Consider the following 22,434-nt stretch of genomic DNA (forward strand, 5'->3'; position numbering starts at 1 on the left):
ACTAGCAAGCATCAGACCTCTCCAGAGGGCCAGACATCAATACAGCCACACAGGATTCTCTCTGGTCAGCCCCACTGATGAATTAATCACCCCAAAGAATAAAAACACCCAAGAAGGGTACCATGCGTGAGAATCAGCAGAACAGTACACAGTAGGATTGGATCCAAGAATATCAGACTAAAGACAAAACTGAACCGATGGAGTTTTTGCATTCTCCCTTCTCTACTTCAATTGGTTCCAGTTACATTTCCATTTCTATTCTTTCATGCTTATTTTTAATATTTGAACATGCATACTTGACATCTACAGGTAATCCTCTTCCCTAAGTAAGCACTCACTCCAATGCCTCCAGCTCCCTGTGATTTAGCATTACTTCCATTTGTTTTGAAACCTACCTAAAATTACTTGATATTACATTCTCAGTTTATTTGGTTATCTTTGTATGATGCCAGCACACCCATGTTACGAGCACAAAAGGAAGATTAAGAGTGAAATAAATTGTCAGCCAGTATTATTTGAGAACAAAAATAAAAAGTTCCTAAATAAAATAATTATCTATATTTATATATCTAGACCTACATAGGGAAAGAGAGAGATGTGACTAAACAGAGTTTATTCCAGAATGCAAATGTGATTTAACATTTTAAAAATCTGGTAATAGAAATCATGACATGAGCAAATTCAAGGAAAGAAAAAAGGCCAATGATCATCTCATTAGACATGCAAATATGTGTTTGGTAAATTTAAACAACTTTCACCATAATTTGCCAATCTAGGCTTAGAAGGAAACTTCCTTAACTTGGTAAAAGGTATATGTCATATTTGATGGAAATATTTGTCATATTTGATGGAAATTTGTCATATTTCATGGAAATATTAATATTCCCTTTTAAGAAACAAAACAAAGCTGATTTGATCACCAGTTGCCTTTAGCATGTATTAGTGATTATAGCCAAAACAGTAAGAAAAAAAAAGAACTGGAAAAGAAAAGCTTAACTCTCTATCACAAATGATTAATTATTTACATATAAAATACAAGATGATCTATAAACAAACTGTACTAACAAAGTTCAGCAAATTTGCTGAATTAAATAGCAAGCCACATGAATTAACTGTGTTTATATACAAATATCAGAAAAAAATTTTAATTATTATTTCAAGGACAACACATAATAAAAAAAGGTTTATTGATTCTAGGAATAAGTCTAAATACTCAAAAGCTTACAAGGAAACCTAAATAATTAAGAGATAGCATTTAATGGGCAGAGAAAGATGTTAAGATGTCAGTTTTCCAAAACAGTAATACATAAATTCAGTGCAATAAAATGAAAATCCCAAAGGGTTTTTCATGAAGCTTGACAGACTCTCTGAATACTGCTGCAGAAGTACAAAAGAGCCAGAGTACACAAGATAACTTGGAAGTCAAAGAACTAGATGCCCTAAGGAAAACCATGCTTTATTTCAAAGTGATAGCAGGAAGACATGATATTGGCACAGAAAAGCGAACAACCAATGACGTAGAAAAGAACCAGAAATACACACTTTCATGGTAACTTGATATAAGAGACATGGCTTTACCTAATGGGGAAAACAGCATTAACTGTTCATCTGTGTGAAAAAATAAAAGTAAAACAAACTGTCTTTTCCCTATCATACACAGAAATCAATTTAAGTAAAGACGTGTAAAAAAGGAAACTAAAAAAATATATTTATAATTTGCAACTAGGGGGGTTTTTCTAAACAAGACCAAAACATTGACAAAATTCAAAACTTCCATGCAGCAAAAGACTTTCTAATCAATGAAAAGAAAATTTAAAGAATAGTAAAAATTTTGGCAGTGCACATAATAAAGGTTTAGTCCACAAATCAAAATAGAAAAGCCAAACAATCCCATAGCAAAATAGGCAAAGATGGGGACAGGCAATTCATAAAAAAGGAAAACTAAATGGCCAATCATCACATGAAAAGATAATTACTTTCCAGGGAATCAGAGAAAATTAAATAAAAACTGCAGTCAAATCCAATTAACCAATCATTCCATTGGGTGGGTAAAATTTAACAAGTCTGAAGCTATCAAGAGTTGATGAAGACTGCCATACAGTTATTTTGGGAATAAAATTTTAATACAACTGATTTGCAAAACAGTTTGGCAAAACCCTCTTAAATTAGATATTTTCATACACATGATTGCATGATTCTAACGCTAGAAAACCTCAAACATGTGCCTGAGAGACATACAAGAATTTTCACTGCTACTCTTTTCTAATATCAAAATATTAGAAGTAACATAAAATATTTCAAACGGAGAAAGGACAAATTGTGAAATAACCAGAAAGATAAGCTATAAAGCAGCCAAAATGAACAAAGTATAGCTTTACGTATGCTGATGACTAAAGCAACTTGCAAAGTATACAAGCACTACGCCATTCTTAGAAATGTCAAAAAAAATTACAGAAATATACTATATATTGTTTAAACATTTCCCTGACATATGTATATATCACAAATATATGGGAGGAGATGATAAGTATGAATTTATCATGTGAGCCATGGGGGAGGTTAACAGACTTCGGAAGCAGTATAAGAGGCTCAACTTTATCTATAATGGCTCATTTGTTTATTTATTAAAGCACAAAATATTTTCTTCAGTTCAGTTCAGTCGACAGTCATGTCCGACTCTTGGCAACCACATGGACTGCAGCACGCCAGGCCTCCCTGACCATAACCAACTCCGGACGTTGGTCAAACTCATGTCACTGAGTTGGTGATGCCATACAACCATCTCATCTTCGGTCGTCCCCTTCTCCTCCTGCCTTCAATCTTTCCCAGCATCAGAGTCTTTTCAAATGAGTCAGCTCTTCACATCAGGTGGCCAAAGTATTGGAGTTTCAGCTTCAAAAGCAATGAATATTCAGGATTGATTTCTTTTAGGATGGACTGGTTGCATCTCCTTGCAGTCCAAGGGACTCTCAAGAGTCTTCTCCAACGCCACAGTTCAAAAGCATCAATTCTTCGGTGCTCAGCTTTCTTTATGGTCCAACACTCACATCCATCCATGACTACTGGAAAAACCATAGCCTTAAATAGACAGACCTTTGTAATGTCTTTATTTTTAATATGCTATTTAGGTTGGTCATAACTTTTCTTCCAAGGAGTAAGCGTCTTTTAATTTCATGGGTGCAGTCACGTTCTGCAGTGATTTTGGAGCCCAAGAAGATAAAGTCTGTCACTGTTTCCATCGTTTCCTCATCTCTTTGCCATGCAGTGATGGGATCAGAAGCCAGGATCTTAGTTTTCTGAATGTTGAGCTTTAAGCCAACTTTTTCACTCTCCTCTTTCACTTGCATCAAGAGGCTCTTTATTTCTTCTTCACTTTCTGCCATAGTTCAGTTCAGTCTCTCAGTAGTGTCTGACTCTTTGTGACCCCAGGAATCACAGCACGCCAGGCCTCCCTGTCCATCACCAACTCCCCGAGTTCACTCAAACTCACATCCATCAAGTCGCTAATGCCATCCAGCCATCTCATACTCTGTTGTCCCCTTTTCCTCCTGCCCCCAATCCCTCCCAGCATCAGAGTCTTTTCTAATGAGTCAACTCTTCGCATGAGGTGGCCAAAGTATTGGAGTTTCAGCTTCAGCATCAGTCCTTCCAATGAACACCCAGGGCTTATCTCCTTTAGGATGGACTGGTTGGATCTCCTTGCAGTCCAAGTGACTCACAAGAGTCTTCTCCAACACCACAGTTCAAAAGCATCAATTCTTTGGTGCTCAGCTTTCTTCACAGTCCAACTCTCATATCCATACATGACCATTTGAAAAACCATAGCCTTGACTAGACGGTCCTTTGTTGGCCAAGTAATCTCTGCTTTTCAATATACTATCTAGGTTGGTCATAACTTTCCTTCCAAGGAGTAAGCGTCTTTTAATTTCATGGCTGCAATCACCATCTGCAGTGATTTCGGAGCCCATAAAAATAAAGTCTGCCACTGTTTCCACTGTTTCCCCATCTATTTCCCATGGAGTGATAGGACCAGATGCCATGATCTTAGTTTTCTGAATGTTGAGCTTTAAGCCAACTTTTTCACTCTCCTCTTTCACTTTCATCAGGAGGCTTTTTAGTTCCTCTTCACTTTCTGCCATAAGGGTGGTGGCATCTGCATATCTGAGGTTATTGATATTTCTCCCGGCAACCTTGATTCCAGTTTGTGCTTCTTCCAGTCCAGCGTGTCTCATAATGTACTCCACATATAAGTTACATAAGCAGGGTGACAATATACAGCCTTGATGTACTTACCTATTTGGAACCAGTGTGTTGTTCCATGTCCAGTTCTAACTGTTGCTTCCTGACCTGCATACAGATTTCTTAAAAGGCAGGTCAGGTGGTCTGGTATTCCCATGTCTTTCAGAATTTTCCACAGTTTATTGTGATCCACACGGTCAAAGGCTTTGGCATAGTCAATACAGCAGATATAGATGTTTTCCTGGAACTTTCTTGCCTTTTCGATGATCCAGCAGATGTTGGCAATTTGATCTCTGGTTCCTCTACTTTTTCTAAAACCAGCTTGAACATCTGGAAGTTCTTGGTTCACATACTGTTGAAGCCTGGTTTGGAGAATTTTGAGCATTACTTTTACTAGCGTGTGAGATGAGTGCAATTGTGCGGTAGTTTGAGCATTCTTTGAGCATTTGATCTTCCGGACTCAGGGATTGAACCCAGGTCTCCTTTGCAAGAGGTTCAGAGGTTAAAGTGTCTGCCTCCAATGCAGGAGACTCGGGTTCGATCCCTGGGTTGGGAAGATCCCTTGGAGAAGGAAATGGCAACCCACTCCAGTACTCTTGCCTGAAGAATCCCATGGATGGAGGAGCCTGGTAGGCTACAATCCATGGGGTCGCAAAGATTCAGACATGACTGAACGACTTCACTTTCACTTTCACTTTGAGCATCTTTGGCATTGCCTTTCTTAGGGACTGGAATGAAAACTGACCTTTTCCAGTCCTGTGGCCACTGCTGAATTTTCCAAATTTGCTGACATATTGAGTGTAGCACTTTCACAGCATCATCTTTCAGGATTTGCAATAGCTCAACTGGAATTCCATCACCTCCACTAGCTTTGTTCATAGTGATGCTTCCTAAGGTCCACTTGACTTCACATTCCAGGATGTCTGGCTCTAGGTGAGTGATCACACCATCGTGATTATCTGGGTCATGAAGATCTTTTTTGCACAGTTCTTCTGTGTATTCTTGCCACCTCTTCTTAATATCTTCTGCTTCTGTTAGGTCCATACCATTTCTGTCCTTTATCGAGCCCATCTTTGCATGAAATGTTCCCTTGGTATCTCTAATTTTCTTGAAGAGATCTCTGTCTTTCCCATTCTATTGTTTTCCTCTATTTCTTTGCACTGATCACTGAGGAAGGCTTTCTTATCAACTCTGCATTCAAATGGGTATATCTTTCCTTTTCACCTTTTCTTCTGGCCTCTCTTCTTTTCACAGCTATTTATAAGACCTCCGCAGACAGCCATTTTGCTTTTTTGCATTTCTTTTTCTTGGGGATGGTCTTGCTCCCTGTCTCCTGTACAATGTCACGAACCTCCGTCCATAGAGTGACTAGCTTAGAGGAAAGCAATAAGAGGTGAGGCTCAAAAGAGGCAGCTTCTAATATTTTAAATATTTAATGAAATTTAAAAAATATTTTTCAGGGAAAAAAATCATGCAAAAAGCATTCTCATAAGAATAAATGTACATTCCTGATACATCTTGGGGTAACTAGGACTACAATCTCACAGATTCCCTATCATTCACCACCTTACTCTTCCTGTCTTGTCTTTCTCCACCAATACAGAGTTGGACTTCCAGCTATAATATAGGCTGTGTGGCTCTAATACAGCCCTCCCCTCCTGTTTTCCCAGGTGACTTCAGTAACCTGATCAACCATAATTCTGCTGCTGCTGCTGCTGCCAAGTCACTTCAGTCGTGTCCGACTCTGTGCAACCCCATAGATGGCAGCCCATCAGGCTCCCCCCGTCCCTGGGATTCTCCAGGCAAGAACACTGGAGTGGGTTGCCATTTCCTTCTCCAATGCATGAAAGGGAAAAGTGAAAGTGAAGTCGCTCAGTTGTGTCCGACTCTTAGTGACCCCATGGACTGCAGCCCACCAGGCTCCTCCGTCCATGGGATTTTCCAGGCAAGAGTACTGGAGTGGGGTGCCACTGCCTTCTCCCAACCGTAATTCAGGTAATGCTAAACAGTTTTAGAGTATGCAAAGCCTTTGGAGTTGGGGCTCAAACCTGAATCCAGATCAATGACTTTTCTTTCCAGGCTTCAGCTAAGGCTTCAGACCTCTTTCTGCTGTCTGGTGGAAGCTCATCTCAGTGCAGATACTTTTAAATCAGGCAGCTATCTTGTCTACCAACAACCACAAGGTATACCCAACTGAATGCAGAGTTCCAAAGAACAGCAAGGAGCGATAAGAAAGCCTTCCTCAGGGATCAATGCAAAGAAATAGAGGAAAACAATAGAATGGGAAAGACAGAGATTTCTTCAAGAAAATTAGAGATACCAAGCAAGATATCATGATATCATGAACTCCTTCTTGGAAAATTCAGACTTATATTGAAGAAAGTAGGGAAAACCACTTGACCATTCAGGTATGACCTAAATTAAATCCCTTACGATTATACAGTGTAAGTGACAAATAGATTCAAGGGATCAGATCTGATAGACAGAGTGCCTGAAAAACTATGGACAGAGGTTCCTGACATGGTACAGGAGTCAGAGATTGACCATTCCCAAAAAAAAGAAATGCAAAAAGGCAAAATGGTTGTCTGAGGAGGGCTTATAAATAGCTGAGAAAGAAGAGAAGCTAAAGGCAAAGGAGAAAAAGAAAGATATATCCATCTGAATACAGAATTCCAAAGAATAGTAAGGAGAGATAAGAAAGCCTTCCTAAGTGATCAATGCAGAAATAGAGGAAAACAATAGAATGGGAAAGACTAGAGATCTCTTCAAGAAAATTAGAGATACCAAGGGAGCATTTCATGCAAAGATGGGCACACTAAAGGATAGAAATGGTATGGACCTAACAGAAGCAGAAGATATTAAGAGAAGGTAGCAAGAATACACAGAACTGTACAAAAAAATGTCACAAACCGGATAACCACGATGGTGTGATCACTCACCTAGAATGAGACATCCTGAGAATGAGACATCCTGGAGTGCAAAGTCAAGAGGGCCTCAGGAAGCATCACTATGAACAAAGCTAGTGGAGGTGATGGAATTCCAGCTGAGCTATTTCAAATCCTGAAAGATGATGCTGTGAAAGTGCTGCATTCAATATGCCAGTAAATTTGGAAAGCTCAGCAGTGGCCACAGGACTGGAAAAGGTCAGTTTTGTTCCAATCCTAAAGAAGGGCAATGCTAAAGAATGTTCAAACTACCACATAATTGCACTCATTTCACATGTTAGCAAGGTAATGCTCAAAATCCTTCAAGCTAGGCTTCAACAGTACGTGAACCAAGAACTTCCAGATGTACAAGCTAGATTTAGAAAAGGCAGAGGAACCAGAGATTAAATAGCCAACATCCATTGGATCATCGAAAAAGCAAGAGAATTCCAGAAAAACATCTACTTCTTCTTCACTGATTACTCTAAAGACTTTTTGTGATCACAACAAACTGGGAAATTCTTAGAGAGATGGGAATATCAGAACACCCCACCTGCCTCCTGCAAAACCTGTATGCAGGTCAAGAAGCAACAGTTAGAACCAGACATGTAACAACGGACTGGTTCAAAATGGGAAAGGAGTACATCAAGGCTGTATATTGTCACCCTGCTTATTTAATCTCTATGCAGGGTACACCATGCAAAATGCAGGGCTGGATGAATCACAAGCTGTAATCAAGATTGCTGGAAGAAATATCAATAACCTCAGATATGTAGATGACACCTCCTTAATGGCAGAAAGCAAAAAGCAACTATAGAGCCTCTTGACAAAGTGGAAGAGGAGAATGAAAAATTTGGCTTGAAAATCAACATTCAAAAAACTAAGATCATGGCATCGGGTCCCATCACTTCATGGCAAATAGATGGGGGGAAAAAATGGGAACAGTGACAGACTTTATTTTCTTGGGCTCCAAAATCACGGTGGACAGTGACTGTAGCCATGAAATTAAAAGATGCTTGCTCCTTGGAAGAAAAGCTATGATAAACCTAGACAGTGTATTAAAAAGCAGAAACATCACTTTGCTGACAAAGGTCTATATAGGCCAAGCTATGGTTTTTCCAGTAGTCATGTACAGATGTCTGAGAGTTGGACCATAAAGAAGAATGAGTGCCAAAAAAATGATGCTTTCGAACTGCGGTATTGGAGAAGACTCTTGAGAGTCCCTTGGACAGCTAAATCAAACTAGTCACTCCTAAAGAAAATCAATCTGAACATTCATTCGAAGGACTGATGCTTAAGCTGAAGCTCCAATACTTTGGTCACCTGATGCAAAGAGCCGACTCATTGGAAAAGACCCTGATGCTGGGAAAGATTGATGGCATGAGGAGAAGGGTACAAGAGAGGATGAGATGATTGGATGGCATCATCAACTCAATCGACATTAGTCTGAGCAAACCCTGGGAGAAGGTGAAGGACAGGGAAGCCTGGCATGCTGCAGTCCATGGCGTCGCAAAGAGTCGGACAGGACTGAGCGACTGAACAATAACAACACACCCTACTCCTCTTCCTACAGGACAGGAGTTCTGGCTCCCAAAGGTTGCCTGAATCTTTGAAAGGTGCTTGATAGCTAATCTCACCTTTCAGGAATTCATCTCCTTCGTGGCCCTTTCAGAAATATTTTATCCAATGCTAAGGAACAGGTAACAACCACTTCTCACTTCTCTCCCAGCCTGAGCCTGTCTAGGATAATCATTTACAAAATGGACTCAAGTCTAACTCACTGGCAGTTCTTCACAGGATGCTGTGTGATTACCAAATGGCAGTACCATCATGTGGCAAATGAAGGTGGAATTTGTAAATGACGGTCTTATGACAGTGAGATACAGTTCTCCAAAGACATAAATCCCCAGACCCTATGATTACCATCTCCTCAGCTGGTGAAAACAGCAGGGTGTTATCCCACCTTAGCATATATTCATGGAATAACTATAACTAAAGTTCAAAGGAAAATAACTGGAGACAGCTAGGAAAGTAAAAAGGAACACCGGCTAAGAGCACCATCATGGGTCATGAGAGGGCGGAAGCCTCACCCCTTTGAAGGATAAAGAATTGACTCCATTAATCATTAAAGACTAAACCGATTAGAAATGATGTATTAGAAAAAGAAACAAATATTAATGTCCCATTTGTGGTTTACCCTAGGTATCCCAGTACAATTTTGTCTTATGAACTGAAAACTCCAAACGTGCCCTCAGATTGCAAAATAAGATATCCTCTCAAACTTTATCTGTGTTTATAAACACAAAAGGGGGCAGAGATGAATTCAAATTGCAATATGAGAACAAATTTAACTTCTAACAGAAACATGGTTCAAGATGGAGTAAGTCAGAAATCTCAATGTTTATCTCCACATGCATTTATTCCTGGCAATACATTGGAGTTTTCCATAGAGTGTTTATCTAACTTGGCTTTCCTGTGATGGATCTTCTGGCATATTACGTAAGTGCGTCATACACACAGACCATATGTAGAGGTAACCACTCTCTCCCTGTTAAAAAAAAAAAAAATTCCCAGAATAATTATGGGGGAAAAGGAAGGAACTAACAGTATGTATGTCAGTGGTCTGTTAAAGGATGCTGATACTGTACAAAGCATCTAACATATTTTGCCATTTAAATCTGTGAGCACAGTGTCTATTATTCTACGGATTAAAAAAAAAAAATTAGCTGAAGCTAGATCTATACTGAAAGAGATTTAAATCTAGATTTGAACCAAAATTCACCTGGGTCTAATCCTATGCATTCTGGTTTCTCAATTCCATGTTTGGTTAAGTCAGATCACATTGCGTCTTCATTGTGTGGCACTGGAAACATACCTCACGCTGCAAGCAATTGTTCACACTGTAGTCCACAAGAAAGTGCTATCAAGATAACTATGATCCTTTACTTTAGGGACTGATAATTTAGTAATTGAAACAATTCCCTGTGTAAACCTTAAAAGTCATTGAATAGTTTCAGGCAGAAGAGTAAACTAATCTAATCAATGTTTTTAAAAGATAACTCTTTACACACCAATTGCAAAAAACACTTCTGAGAAAAGCAACTGGGAAATTCTGAACATAGCTGAGTAGAAAATAATTTTAAAAGTTGTTTTTAATTTTACTCTGTGGAGGAATGGGACTGTGGCAATATAAGTGAGTTCTTTCTTAGAGATGCATATTGATGTATGAATGTGAGATAAAATAACAGGATGCCAAGGATTTGCTTTAAAATATTTAATTCCCCCAAAATGAGAGAAAGTGAATCAAGTTTGGCCAAATGCTAATAATTGTTGGGTCTCAGTGACAGCTATCCTGGGATTCACTCTATTATTCTGATTGTGTGTGTGTGTGTGTGTGTGACATTTGAAAACTGCATAATACAAAATTCCAAAAAAATGGAATTCTTTCAATCTCAAAATCACAACCCACTGAACACAGAATTCAACTGCTTTAGTCTAAAATTATCCATTTTCTAATATCAGAAATAAAACCTCTAAAAACCTATTAGTAATGATGTTCAAAAATCCCTGTCTTCCAACAGACACCAAGCAGATACCTACTTGTTAGTTAACTTGCAGCACCGGGTAGCGACTAGGGGAACAAATGTTTTGAAAGCATTGAGCATCTACCCAAATTCATGTTTTTAATGAAATTCACTGGAAATCACTTGAAGGGATCAAAATATCTTTGTTTCCTTGGCTTAACACCAAGACAGCCACTTGGCAAATGAGACAGAATACCTTGTAAAATACTGATGGCAAATATTCCTTCCTTGCTGGGATCGGGGTTCTGAGATCTGAACGCCTTCAAAATTCTCAAACACCTCTTCTCATCTCTAATACCTGGGTTTGATCAAGACTGAACCACCCATACACGGATTGAACTACTGACCCTTCCATTCAAAAGTAAAATAAAGCTTTTAATCCATACTCCACCCACAGTAAGGAGATGAACCACCATTCAAGTCCTGCTCACAGAGTTCTAGATACAGAAAATGGTCATTAAGAGTGGCAAGCTTTTTGCTTACCCGTTCTGTCTCCATCCCCTCCATCCTCCCAGCCCTGCAGGGTAGGAGCACGTTCATTAATTTAACCAAAGCACGAGCATGTTCCTGTCTGCAGACATCTCCAGAGCTTCCTTCAGGAGCTCTTTATTCTGAACTAGCTGAACTAGTCAACATAAAGCAGCTACGCACAGTCTGCCTGCTGCTGCTAGTCTGGTTTCGCCTCGGTATCCATCCAGCTTCAGAACAAGGTGCTGTCTTTCTCAGCCTGAACAAACAAAAATCCATCTAACAGTCTGGGCAGGAGTCAAGCAGGAATACAAACTTGTCCCACTTCAAAGCACCAGGCGTATCTTTCACTGACTGAACAGCAATTCCAGCATGAGTGACAATGAAAGCTTTCTTCCCTATTATTGTAGGAAACAATCACCAGCTATTCTGTTCATATTAATTAGTTTATATCTAGTATTAGGCAGCCTTGATTAGAAAAATGCTCTTTGTTACCAAGTGAATAGAGAGTAACAAAACTGAAAGCTTTTTTTTTCCCAATTGTTTTTGTCTTAAGAAAGGACTGTCAGGCCTTTCACACTTGAATGTGGGTTTATCTCTGCACAGGTCCCTGAATTCACCCTGAAAGAATTCGAGTTGATGTGCCAGACAATACCAGGCAAAGCTGACTGAGTGAATGGCTTATTACGCCTCGCCTAAGGAGATCTGTATTTAAATTGCTTTTACCTTCTCTGAACCTGGGGAAAACTTGATAATAGAGAATACATGAATACAAGCTTGCAGGCAAGGGCAAATCAGCCTTGGATTAAAAGCTGACTGCACAAATTACATGGGAAGGACTGACAAGCAATCATGAGGTTCCTCATGGATGAGAGGATCCTGGGAACCAAGTGACCCACTGGTCTGCATCTCTCCAGAAGGGTAAGCTGCCTCTCTCTGTGACCTAACACCTCAGCTTACAGCTGACTTCTTCCAAGGGGCTTGAGTTTCCCCACCTATCAGAGTCTCTGTGAAAATCATGGGACTCACTTCCCTGGTTGTGATTCATTAATAAATTGGTTCAGCACAGTTGTCAAAAGTAAGGTTTGAACCCAGGCTCTAAGACTCATGAGCTACATAAGTTTCCTTGAGATTAACGTTAAAAATCTTCATGTGGCTTCCAAGGCCCTGCAAAATCTTCTCCAACTCTGTAACCCAACCCTACCTTTTCTACAACCTGAAGTATGCTGATCAGTACTTAACAATGGGCTGTTAGGTACCAGGGCCTGTGCTTGCCAACTTCCATGGTGTAAATACTCCACCCTGGCTGATTTCAAGCCACAAACATGAAGTCAGCCAGCTTACGAAATTCCTTTGAAAGCTGAAACGTCAGACCTTGTGAGCTGGTACAGCTGGCTCCAGACATCACTGCTCACACCCTCACACCCACTTTACTATGACCGAAAGCTGTGAGTTCTCCCACCCTGGGACACTTATATTCACACGGGCTGTATCCTCTCCCTTACCAGAATAACTTATACTCATGAATAAGCTCCTAGCCTGCTAGTCTTCCTTTGAGACATCTTCCCTAATCCTACACATCATTCCACTTTACCCCAAAGAGCACCCATACTTCCCACATGACAGCATTTGTGACACAGCACTCTAATTTTTTGTTTCCTTATCTGGGTATTTCCCCTTACATTTCTAAACTCCGACAGGGCAAAGGCTGTCTTTATCTTGCATCCCCAGGCCTGCCACAGTGCTTGCTGAACAATACTGAGATGTACCGAGAAATATATTAAATACTCTTCTAAATATTATACACATGATCTCATTTCCACCTTAAAACCACCCTACGGATTTGGCTTTTTCATGATGATGCTCGTTTTCCAGACGACAAAATGGAGGCACTGACAGAGTGAATATTTTTTTCTCCCCTCCCACCATGGGCTCAGTTAGTAAATGCTGGAACCAGGATTGGAATTGAGGCAGTGTGACTGCAGAGTCTTGTGCATCCTTCTAGACCAGCGTTTCCTTTTTTTTCTATTGGTGACTCTCAAGGAAGAAATTTTAATTAAATTCAAGTTCTCCCGAAGGAGAAACTAAGTACTTAGGAATAGGTTTTCATCAGGCGGGGTTAAGCTCTGCAGGGATTTTTCATCTCCCAAGGTCCATTTTTTGCCCTCTTGGGGGCAATTTCGTTCCTGTGGACAATGTGTATTACAGACTTTTCACTATATGCATTTATATTAATGTACCATATGTTTATCCCTAAGAACATATGGTCTTGTTTTACAGTTTTAATTATATTTTCCTATAAGTATTATTCTGCATCTTGCTTTCTTTTCCCTCCATTAGATATCTTGAGGAGACAGAGTTGTGTTGAGATATACAGATATCCTCATTTAACTGCTGTATTTAAATCATATCAACATGACTGACTTTATTAAGTCCTTCTACTATTGATTATTAGAAAGTTTTCTACTGCTTGGTCTTCACCTAATGTTTCAGGGAATATCTCCCTGCACATATCCTTGGAATCATGTTTTTCTAACATAAGTATCTAGATGGGAACAGGGGATGTGTGAAGGTCTATAATTTTAACAGATACTGTCAAATTACCTTCCAGAGTGACTGGACCAATTTACTTCCCCACAGAGACTTTACAAGAATACACATTTCCTCAAGTGTTTATGTTAAATATGACCTCTTTCTACATAGGGTGGTGCTAAACATTTTCATTAAATGAATCATTTAAAAATATTTATATCACTCACCGGCTGATAGTAGCTTGTGTAAGAGCAAAGATGTGTAGATAAGATGATGCTGTTGGAAATGCTGACAAATGAGAGCAGCAAGGCTAGGGTGCTGAAATGTCCTGTCCAGGAAACCTGGATCAGGGCCTAACTTATTCACAAAAGGCTAAGAACAGTCATTGCAAGGGAACAACTCCAGTGGACTTTGAAATGGTGACCTTAGGTAACAGGCACTAAATCTGTTCACCCATTTACCATGTCTCTCGGGTACCAAGAACACTATTGAGGGGAATGGAAATCAAACACCCAAAGTAAATGAAGTGTTGAAAAGGCAATGATCCGTTTACCAGCAAGAGAAATACACATGATGGTGATAACACTAAGCATTCTGGAAAATGACACTACAAACTTTATAACGCTCAGGAACAGCAATGACTACTCCCATGTGATAAAATTCCAAGTCTTTTAGAGAAGAAGAAAAACATTTACAGTAAATACAGTAGAAAAGCTCCTTTTTCTTCTTTCTCCCTCCCTCCCTTTCTTTGCACACACACAGACACACACACCCTGACCTAAAATATATGCAACAGGGGCCTACTCTATAGCACAAGGAACTACACTCAATATTTTCTAATAACACATAAAGGAAAGGAATATGAAAAAAGATAATATATATTTATATATATATATCTGAATCATTTGGCTGTACAATTGAAACTAATACAAAATGTAAATCTACTATATTTCAATTTAAAAAAACTTTTTTTAGAAATCAGACCAAAAAAAAAAAAAATACCCCAGTATAAAAATATGTAGTTTTCTTTCTTCAGATCTTCATTTCCTTATGAAGGCTCCCATATCATATAAAATTTATATTCAATTAAATAAAGAAATATATACAAAATTTAGTAGCCTGCAAAATGATTCAAAGAAAAAAAGGTGTAGAAAAGTATTTTGTATCATAAACTTTCAAATTTCAATCAATATGACTTTTTCTCAAAATCATGCTTTTTTCTTCCACCTTGGCCCTAAAAGTGATTCTCATGAATGTGATCGGAGGTCACAGTCTAAAAGGAAGAGAAGAGACTTCCCCGGTGGTCCGGTGATTAAAATTTCATGCTTCTAATGCAGGGGAAACAGATTCAATCCTTGGTCAGGGAACTAAGATCCCACATGTGCGCAGTGCAGCCAAAAAATAAAAGAAGACAGTGAAAGCAGAGAATTTGGGAAATCACACTTGCTGATTCGTGCTTTGCATAGATCCTCTCCTTGAATCCCTATAACCGTGCTGTGAGGGATGACTACATGAGAAGACATGGAAGTTGAGTGAGGTCAGCATGACTAAGGCCCTTTACCCAATAATTGAGATGTGAACACATGTGTAATGACTCCAAAGTCTGTTTCCCCGCTGTACCATGCTGCCTCCTGAAACTGAAAGGGTTCAGTTAGCATTTCAGTAGATCAGATTGTAAAACAGTGAAAACAATGTTCCTGCTGTGTGACTGTTCTTCTCTGGACAGTAAAAGTAACTCACATTACTGTGGTTCAGAAGTTTCTGGAATTGCATTTCCTTCTCACAGTTACTAGAACAGGTCAAGGTAAAATAATCATCATTATAGGAGGAGGACACCAAGACAACATTCAGAAAACTTGTTATAAGATTAGATCAGTTCTGAGATAAACCCTAAAAAAGCCAACAGGGGGATCTGCTACTGACTCTCTTGATTTGGAGTTGGACGCCTCCAGTAGCAGCCAGCCACCCTAGGTGCCAAAAACAAGCACCTCCCTCACAAAACACTCATTCAAATCCCCACCAAACGAGAACTCCGAGGAGACACGTGTGATCTCCAGAGTCAAACACAGGTTCTGAAACTCAATTGAAACATTCAACAAAACGATGATTAGCCCAGACCTACGTGTGTCTGAATCACATACCTGGGGCTGTGAAACGACAGGGGAGGATGTAAAGGCAGCAGCCATGGCAGCTCCGGAGTCGTGGGCGGTAACCAGGCCCCAGCGCTGAGGTCCACAGCAAGGGAGTCAGATTCTCCTGGCTGCTGATCAGATCGTGGTCATGCTAGGAGCAACTGTGGACCTGGAAAAGGATCGGAAAACCCACTTTAGCCTCAGAGGACTAGCACATGGGAGTGAAGCACCTTTGGCCATGGGCAGCGAAAACAAACAAACAAAACCCTATCTCAAAAGCCAACCACAAGCGTAATACAAAGAGGAACCCAGGAAGGAGCATCTTACAGAGCAGCTAACATCTCAGTGCCAGGATTTCTCTACCATTTCATAAACCTAAAGCCAACTTGGCATGTGAGCCAGATGTTTGTAGCAGGTGATTTCAAGTAGTGAAGAGGGGGAGAGTAGGGAGGGGAAAGGGCCATCTTGTCCTTAAATAAGAAACTGAGTAACTCACAATTAAGAGCCTTCACTATATAGGCAAAGAGCAAATAGAATAACAGTATCAAGTATCCAGTGGCTTCCCTGATGGCTCAGAGGTTAAAGCATCTGCCTGCAATGCAGGAGACCTGGTTCGATCCCTGGGTTGGGAAGATCCCCTGGAGAAGGAAATGGCAACCCACTCCAGTATTCTTGCCTGGAGAATCCCATGGACGAGGAGCCTGGTGGACGGGCTATAGTTCACGGGGTCGCAAAGAGTCGGACACGACTGAGCGACTTCACTTTCTTTCATCAAGTGTCTTAGAGACACACCCAGTTCAACCCTGCCCATTAGCAGCTGAAAACCTGAGGGCTGATGAAGAGAGATGAGTGGAATCATACTTTTTGTTCATAGAGAATCAGTCCTAGAGCACCAAGTCCCAGTCCCAGATGAGATTTAAGCGAATGCATTCCATGTTTACATTTCCTTAGGGAACCTGTTACCATTTTCAGAATTAAAGAAAGGCAAGACATCCCAAAGTTAAAGGAGTGGGTCACAAGAATAAGGACTTGGATGGGCAGTGGGGGAGGGGGCTTTGTAAATCAAACTTCCACAGGTGTGAGGAAGAGTCCATTTCTCAATTCCTCTCAACATTCTTAGAGGATGCTAGATGGATGTGACTTATTTCCACATCTCAATCTAGTACAGAGGGGGACGATTTTTCATTTTAAGACCTTAAGATGGGAGGGAGGTTCCAAAGGGAGGGAATGTATGTGTACCTACGGCTGATTCATGTTGAGGTGTGACAGAAAACAACAAAATTCTGTAAATTACCCTTCAATTAAAAAAATTAATTAAAAAAAGACTTTAAGAAAATACTTTCATTTTAAGACAATTTTTCACTTTTAGGTTGCTTTCATACCACCTAACAATATCCTTTCTTTTACTCAAAATGTAATTATGGAACATCCACAGTGAACTAAGGGCATAATGAATAAAACTGAGCCGAATCTTGCCTCAAAAAGGCAGCATTTGTCTGTAAATACACTTTCTGGTTTCCCCAGCATGCAAAATGACACCAGAACACTATCATACTATTGGGAAATGATATTTTTCATAACAGTAAAAGTCACAAACCAGGATCACAAAATCCAAGTCAGTAATCTTGAGCAGTTAGTAACGGTGGAGTTGGATATCTAAGCCAAGTCTCTGCAAATCCTCTGGCACTCTTCTCTATTAGCTGAATGATGCTGGGCAAGTCACATAACCTCAGAAGAACTGTTTCCTAAGAAACAATCTAGGTTTGGCAGCAACTTCTTTGAACTCGCTATTCTGATTTTTATCCTGTCTTTGTCTATTATCCTTCATACTACAGTTTTCATCACTTTAGGTTTTCATTGTTCAGAAGTGTGGTACCTTTCTACTTTCCTCCTCTAACATTCTGTCAGTGACTATTTTTTATTAACAAATCAAAGTCAAGCTGCCAAGACATTTTGGTCTAATGATCCACACAAAATTCCGTAGCTACCCTGAGACAACAGTGATGTTCTCTTCTGTCCCAGTTTTAGGGAGGAAAGACCTGCTGTTCATCACACTGTGAAGTTAAATAAATAGCCCAGGAGGAAGGCACACATCCACAGAGGGCCTCTCTTTTGTGAGGGCTGTCGGAAAGCCGACCCTACCCTAGGAAAGTTATAGGGCCCCACGGTGCACTGTTTTGTACTGAACTTATTCCTGGCATCATTTGGTGCCACGCCTACTTTTTCCCCCTGTTTTCCTTCTCGCATATTTACAGTTCACACCATCTTGTTCTATGATTATATGAACGGCATGATAACCAAAAAGAAATACGGAAGGCAAGTCAGATTCTATTCTTAAATATTCATGTGGGTCCAATATCATTTCTGCTGAGTTACATCATTAAGCAATATGACCTTAAAATATTCCCCATATTCAGAGTACAAAGAGTTGCCCAAAATGTGAATGCTGGGTACCCAGCCTACGGTCAGAAAAAGGATAAAGACATGGGTGTAACAAATGCCATATGGCATCACTGCTGATAGCAAAAGGGGAAAGGGTAGGAGACTGGGATTCAGTGAACAAGATGCTGAGAAAGGGTGCAGTCATTTCACGCACAGTTTGAGGTAGATATTGTCAACTCATTTCACAGATAAGAAACTTGAGGCTTTGAAGGGTTTATGTGTCAGCCCCAGGCAGGAACCAGGAAACGACAGAGCTGAGACATGAGCCGGGACCCCCACGGGGCCTTTCCACAGATGAACCTTCCAAGTGAACAACAGTTAACCAAGAGAAAGAGCCTGGAGATTTTCTAACCAAAAATTCCAGAAAGTTCTGAAGGAAGCAAGATGCAAGTCAGACGTCCTGCAGAGTACCTATTTCCCCAAACCCTGCTCTCATCCACATAAAATGTTAATGATGTACCCCTAGTGTTGATTTATGTGACACATCCCTGAGCTACACAGTAGACAATACAGATTGTTAGTTTCCTTTTTGAAGAAGAAGATCAAGACAAAACATTAACTGTCTTCCCCTAAAGCATCGAAGACATATAGAGTTTAGATGCTTTTGTGTTTGAACCTTTCCTTTTTTCAGACGAAGAGATTTTTGTTTCTGGGCTAATAGTGTGTAACACTAGAAGATTCATAAAAGTGTATGTTGAACCTGTTCTTACACTATGAGAAGCCCTTTATAAGATAGGGTATGGTTACTTAACTCTGAAAATGTAAGAGCTAAGCAATACTACCTCAAAGAGTATAAAATAGCTCTCTTGGGAAGCAACGTCTTAAAATTACATTCATGAAACCTATGTACTGCTCAACTTAATTACAAAACTGTACAAATCATGGGGAAAGAGATGTGATGACACCAAAGACAATCTCCTAAGTAATGATGCCATTCAGTCTCTGGCCAAGTAAGCCAGATTACTTTGACATATCATCTCCTGCTTTCTCAGAGCCCCAGACTGCCAACTACAGAGCTGCACAGAATTAAAAAAAAAAAAAAACAACTCAACCCTCTTTGAACTCTTCCAAGTATTTAGATATCTGTCCTGAAGTTCTTATAACCAGCCTAACTCTCTATTTCCTTTGGGCTCTTGATAACAGGAAACCACAAAGCAGTGTGAGTTGGCTCCATTAACCCCAGGTACCCTTGGCCATCACTCTTTTCCCTTCTCTTCCTCCCTAGTTGTCCCCATGTTCCATTCTAGGCATGATTTCTAATCTCTATTATCCTTCTCAAAACCACAAACCCACACCTAATGCTACTAGCAGAACACGAGCTTTGTCACCGATTGACATGCCTATTCATTCATTTGACAGTCACTGGCTATGAATTACCTCAAAATCCCTCCCCATAGCTCAAAATTGACACACACACACACACACCCATTATATAGTCAACAAAGACCTACTATATGGCACAGGGAACTATACTCAATATTTTGTAATACCTCACAAGGTAAAAGAATCTGAAAAAAAAATAGATATGTGTGTATGTCTAACTGAATCACTTTGTTGTACACCTGAAACTGAAACATTGTATATCAACCATATTTCAATTAAAAAAATATTTTATAAAAAATGTTTAAATAAAATACAATCTACAAGTATGAAAGCCACATAGGCTCATGGTTCTGTGCTAGATTAACAGGAAATAACCAACTGAATATAAGAAAAGGAAATATCCTGACTCAATCCTAGAAGCCACAGATGGATCCTACCTGTTGCTCAAACTTTCAGAAAAATATACTGGCAAGAATCAACATGGAAGGTTGGAGAACATTTAAAGCTCAACATTGCTTTCATGTGAAACTATAATTACATGGACAGAAAATAAGTAAATGAGACCCCAACAGACTCACAATGATGCTCCCTGTTAAGAGGGATGAGGGCTAGAGTGAACTAAGCCATGGAGCATTGGAGTACATTTAAAATACATTCAGCTCCTTAAAAGGGGTTCCTGGCTCTGACTGAGCAAGTAATCTCTGGCTGTATTTACTTCTAATTTACATGTAGCCATAATGACTGGCCCAGAAAATATGTGGGAAAAAAGCACTACCAGCTGGCTTCTGATATGGGCAGCCATGCCAAGTGACAATGATCTTTCTAATTACTGAGTGCAACACCAAATACCTTAAAACAAAGTCTCTGGTTCTGAGGCAACTGTTTCCTTTGATTACTTCTGGAGCTGATGCTGGCTCTTTTCCTAGGCCTCATAGGAAGATGAATTTCTAACTTGGCAAATTTATCTATTATAAATCTAACCTTTTTCCTTCATCTGGACTTAAGTCAAATAATGACTCATCTCAGCCCCTTAAAAGAATACAGGGCAATACCTGATACTGAATATACACAGACTTCCCTCTCTAAGGATAAGACACAGAAAAATTCATATCCACCAGGCAAATGAAAAATATTGTTCAGCTCAAGAGAAGGAAGACTCTAGAGTCAGAGCAAACATTTACTTAAGAAATAGGTATACAACATAAAAGGTAACTTTAGGAAATATGAGATCAGACATGAGTCAACATTAACCAAAAAATTATGAATTACAGACCTGAATGAAGGCAGTCAATAAAATAGAAAACAGAATAAAAAAGCAGAAAGTGGTATTAGTGAAAGAGAAGATAAACCACAGCTTTGGATGGGGCCTACAGGACTTCCCTGGTGGCTCAGAGGGTAAAGCGTCTGTCTACAATGAGGGAGACCTGGGTTCAATCCCTGGGTCGGGAAGATCCCCTGGAGAAGGAAATGGCAATCCACTCCAGTACTATTGCCTGGAAAATCCCATGGACAGAGGAGTCTGGTAGGCTATAGTCCATGGGGTCACAAAGAGTCGGACACGACTAAGCGACTTCAATTTCACTTTACATGACTAAAGATTTCAAAGCTTCCATTCCCCAAATAAGTAGATGAACATAAAGTACCAAAAGAGGAAAGAAGTCATCAATGCTGAAACCAGGAATGGATACATTTATCCTCCAAATTACACATAAATAGAGCCAGTTAGATCAGAGAGGAAAATATTTCAGATTTCATGTATCCTTCTTCAGAGAGCTCTATACTCTCTAGTCCAGCAGAAACTAGACAAGAAACTCTTAACCTCAAACCTGGATGAGCAAGATGAACAAGAGGAAGGTCAGGGCTATAGCTTGTCTTGCTCAGTATTTATCTATTTCTATTTATCTATTTATTTACCTTAAGCATCTGAAACCAGCCTTGTATCTAAAGGCTAAGTCTGGAAGAGTCTTCTCTGGAATCTGAGTAGATGAAAAGATCTTAACAACAGTAACATCAGGAAGAAGATGCTGCGCCCATTCAAACAAAAACAGGAGACTTAAAAACCGGTAACTGGAAAGGCAGGAGAAGGACTGGAACATAAAGTTAAGAAACTTCCCCAAAATGCAGAGCCAAAAGACAAACTGAAGGAAAACAGAACAGTTAAGAATGAGAAAGCTGGAGGACTGGTCCAGGAGATCTAACAGCCAAACAAAAGCAATTCCAGAATTAAAGAACAAAAAAAAAAAGGAAATGGAGTGGAGTGGGCGGTGTAAGGGTGGGTCGGGGAGATCAAGTAACAAAATCAAAACATTTCCTAAAGTGACAAGTCCTAAGTTTGTTGACTTGTAAGGTCCACTGATAACCAACATGCCCACTTCTATCAATTTTAATATGCCCACTTTAAGCACATCATCATGATTTTTTTTTTTAAACACAAAAGATTTTTTAAAAATTCTTGTAACTGATCAGAAAGTGATAGGGGGAGCTCATGGACAAAGGATTAGGAATCAGAAAGTCTGCATTTCTCAATAGCAACCTAGAAGCTGGAAGACAATGGACAATAAAGAAAGTGATTTACAATCTGCAGTCTCATTGCAGGATGTCCTTCGCAATGTAGGGAGGAAACTAGTCCAAATGAAGGCGTGAGATACAGGAACAAAAGTTCACTTCAGGAGAAAACTAAAGGGAATTCCTGGCCTGCTTGTGAAAGGACATTGCGAGATGACAAAGTAGGCTGGACAGACCAACTGTCTGTGAGTATGTTGACAGATTTCTAGAACTGATAGCTTGGGA

At 39.8% G+C, this 22,434-nt stretch overlaps 1 protein-coding gene across 4 annotated transcripts in view; it reads right to left on the reverse strand.

The window, feature by feature from the left end:
* Positions 1-22,434, reverse strand: part of LPAR1 (lysophosphatidic acid receptor 1) — a 163,904-nt gene that overhangs the window by 76,336 nt on the left and 65,134 nt on the right. For all 4 annotated transcript variants that reach the window (XM_019966710.2, XM_019966711.2, XM_019966713.2 and 1 more), the window contains exon 2: positions 15,889-16,048. In XM_019966710.2, coding sequence (XP_019822269.2) covers positions 15,889-15,933 — 45 coding nt within the window. In that variant the 5' untranslated portion in view covers positions 15,934-16,048. The remainder of the gene's footprint in view (positions 1-15,888; positions 16,049-22,434) is intronic.

This window comes from Bos indicus, chromosome 8 (assembly GCF_029378745.1).
Source record: "Bos indicus isolate NIAB-ARS_2022 breed Sahiwal x Tharparkar chromosome 8, NIAB-ARS_B.indTharparkar_mat_pri_1.0, whole genome shotgun sequence".
Classification (NCBI taxonomy): domain Eukaryota; kingdom Metazoa; phylum Chordata; class Mammalia; order Artiodactyla; family Bovidae; genus Bos; species Bos indicus.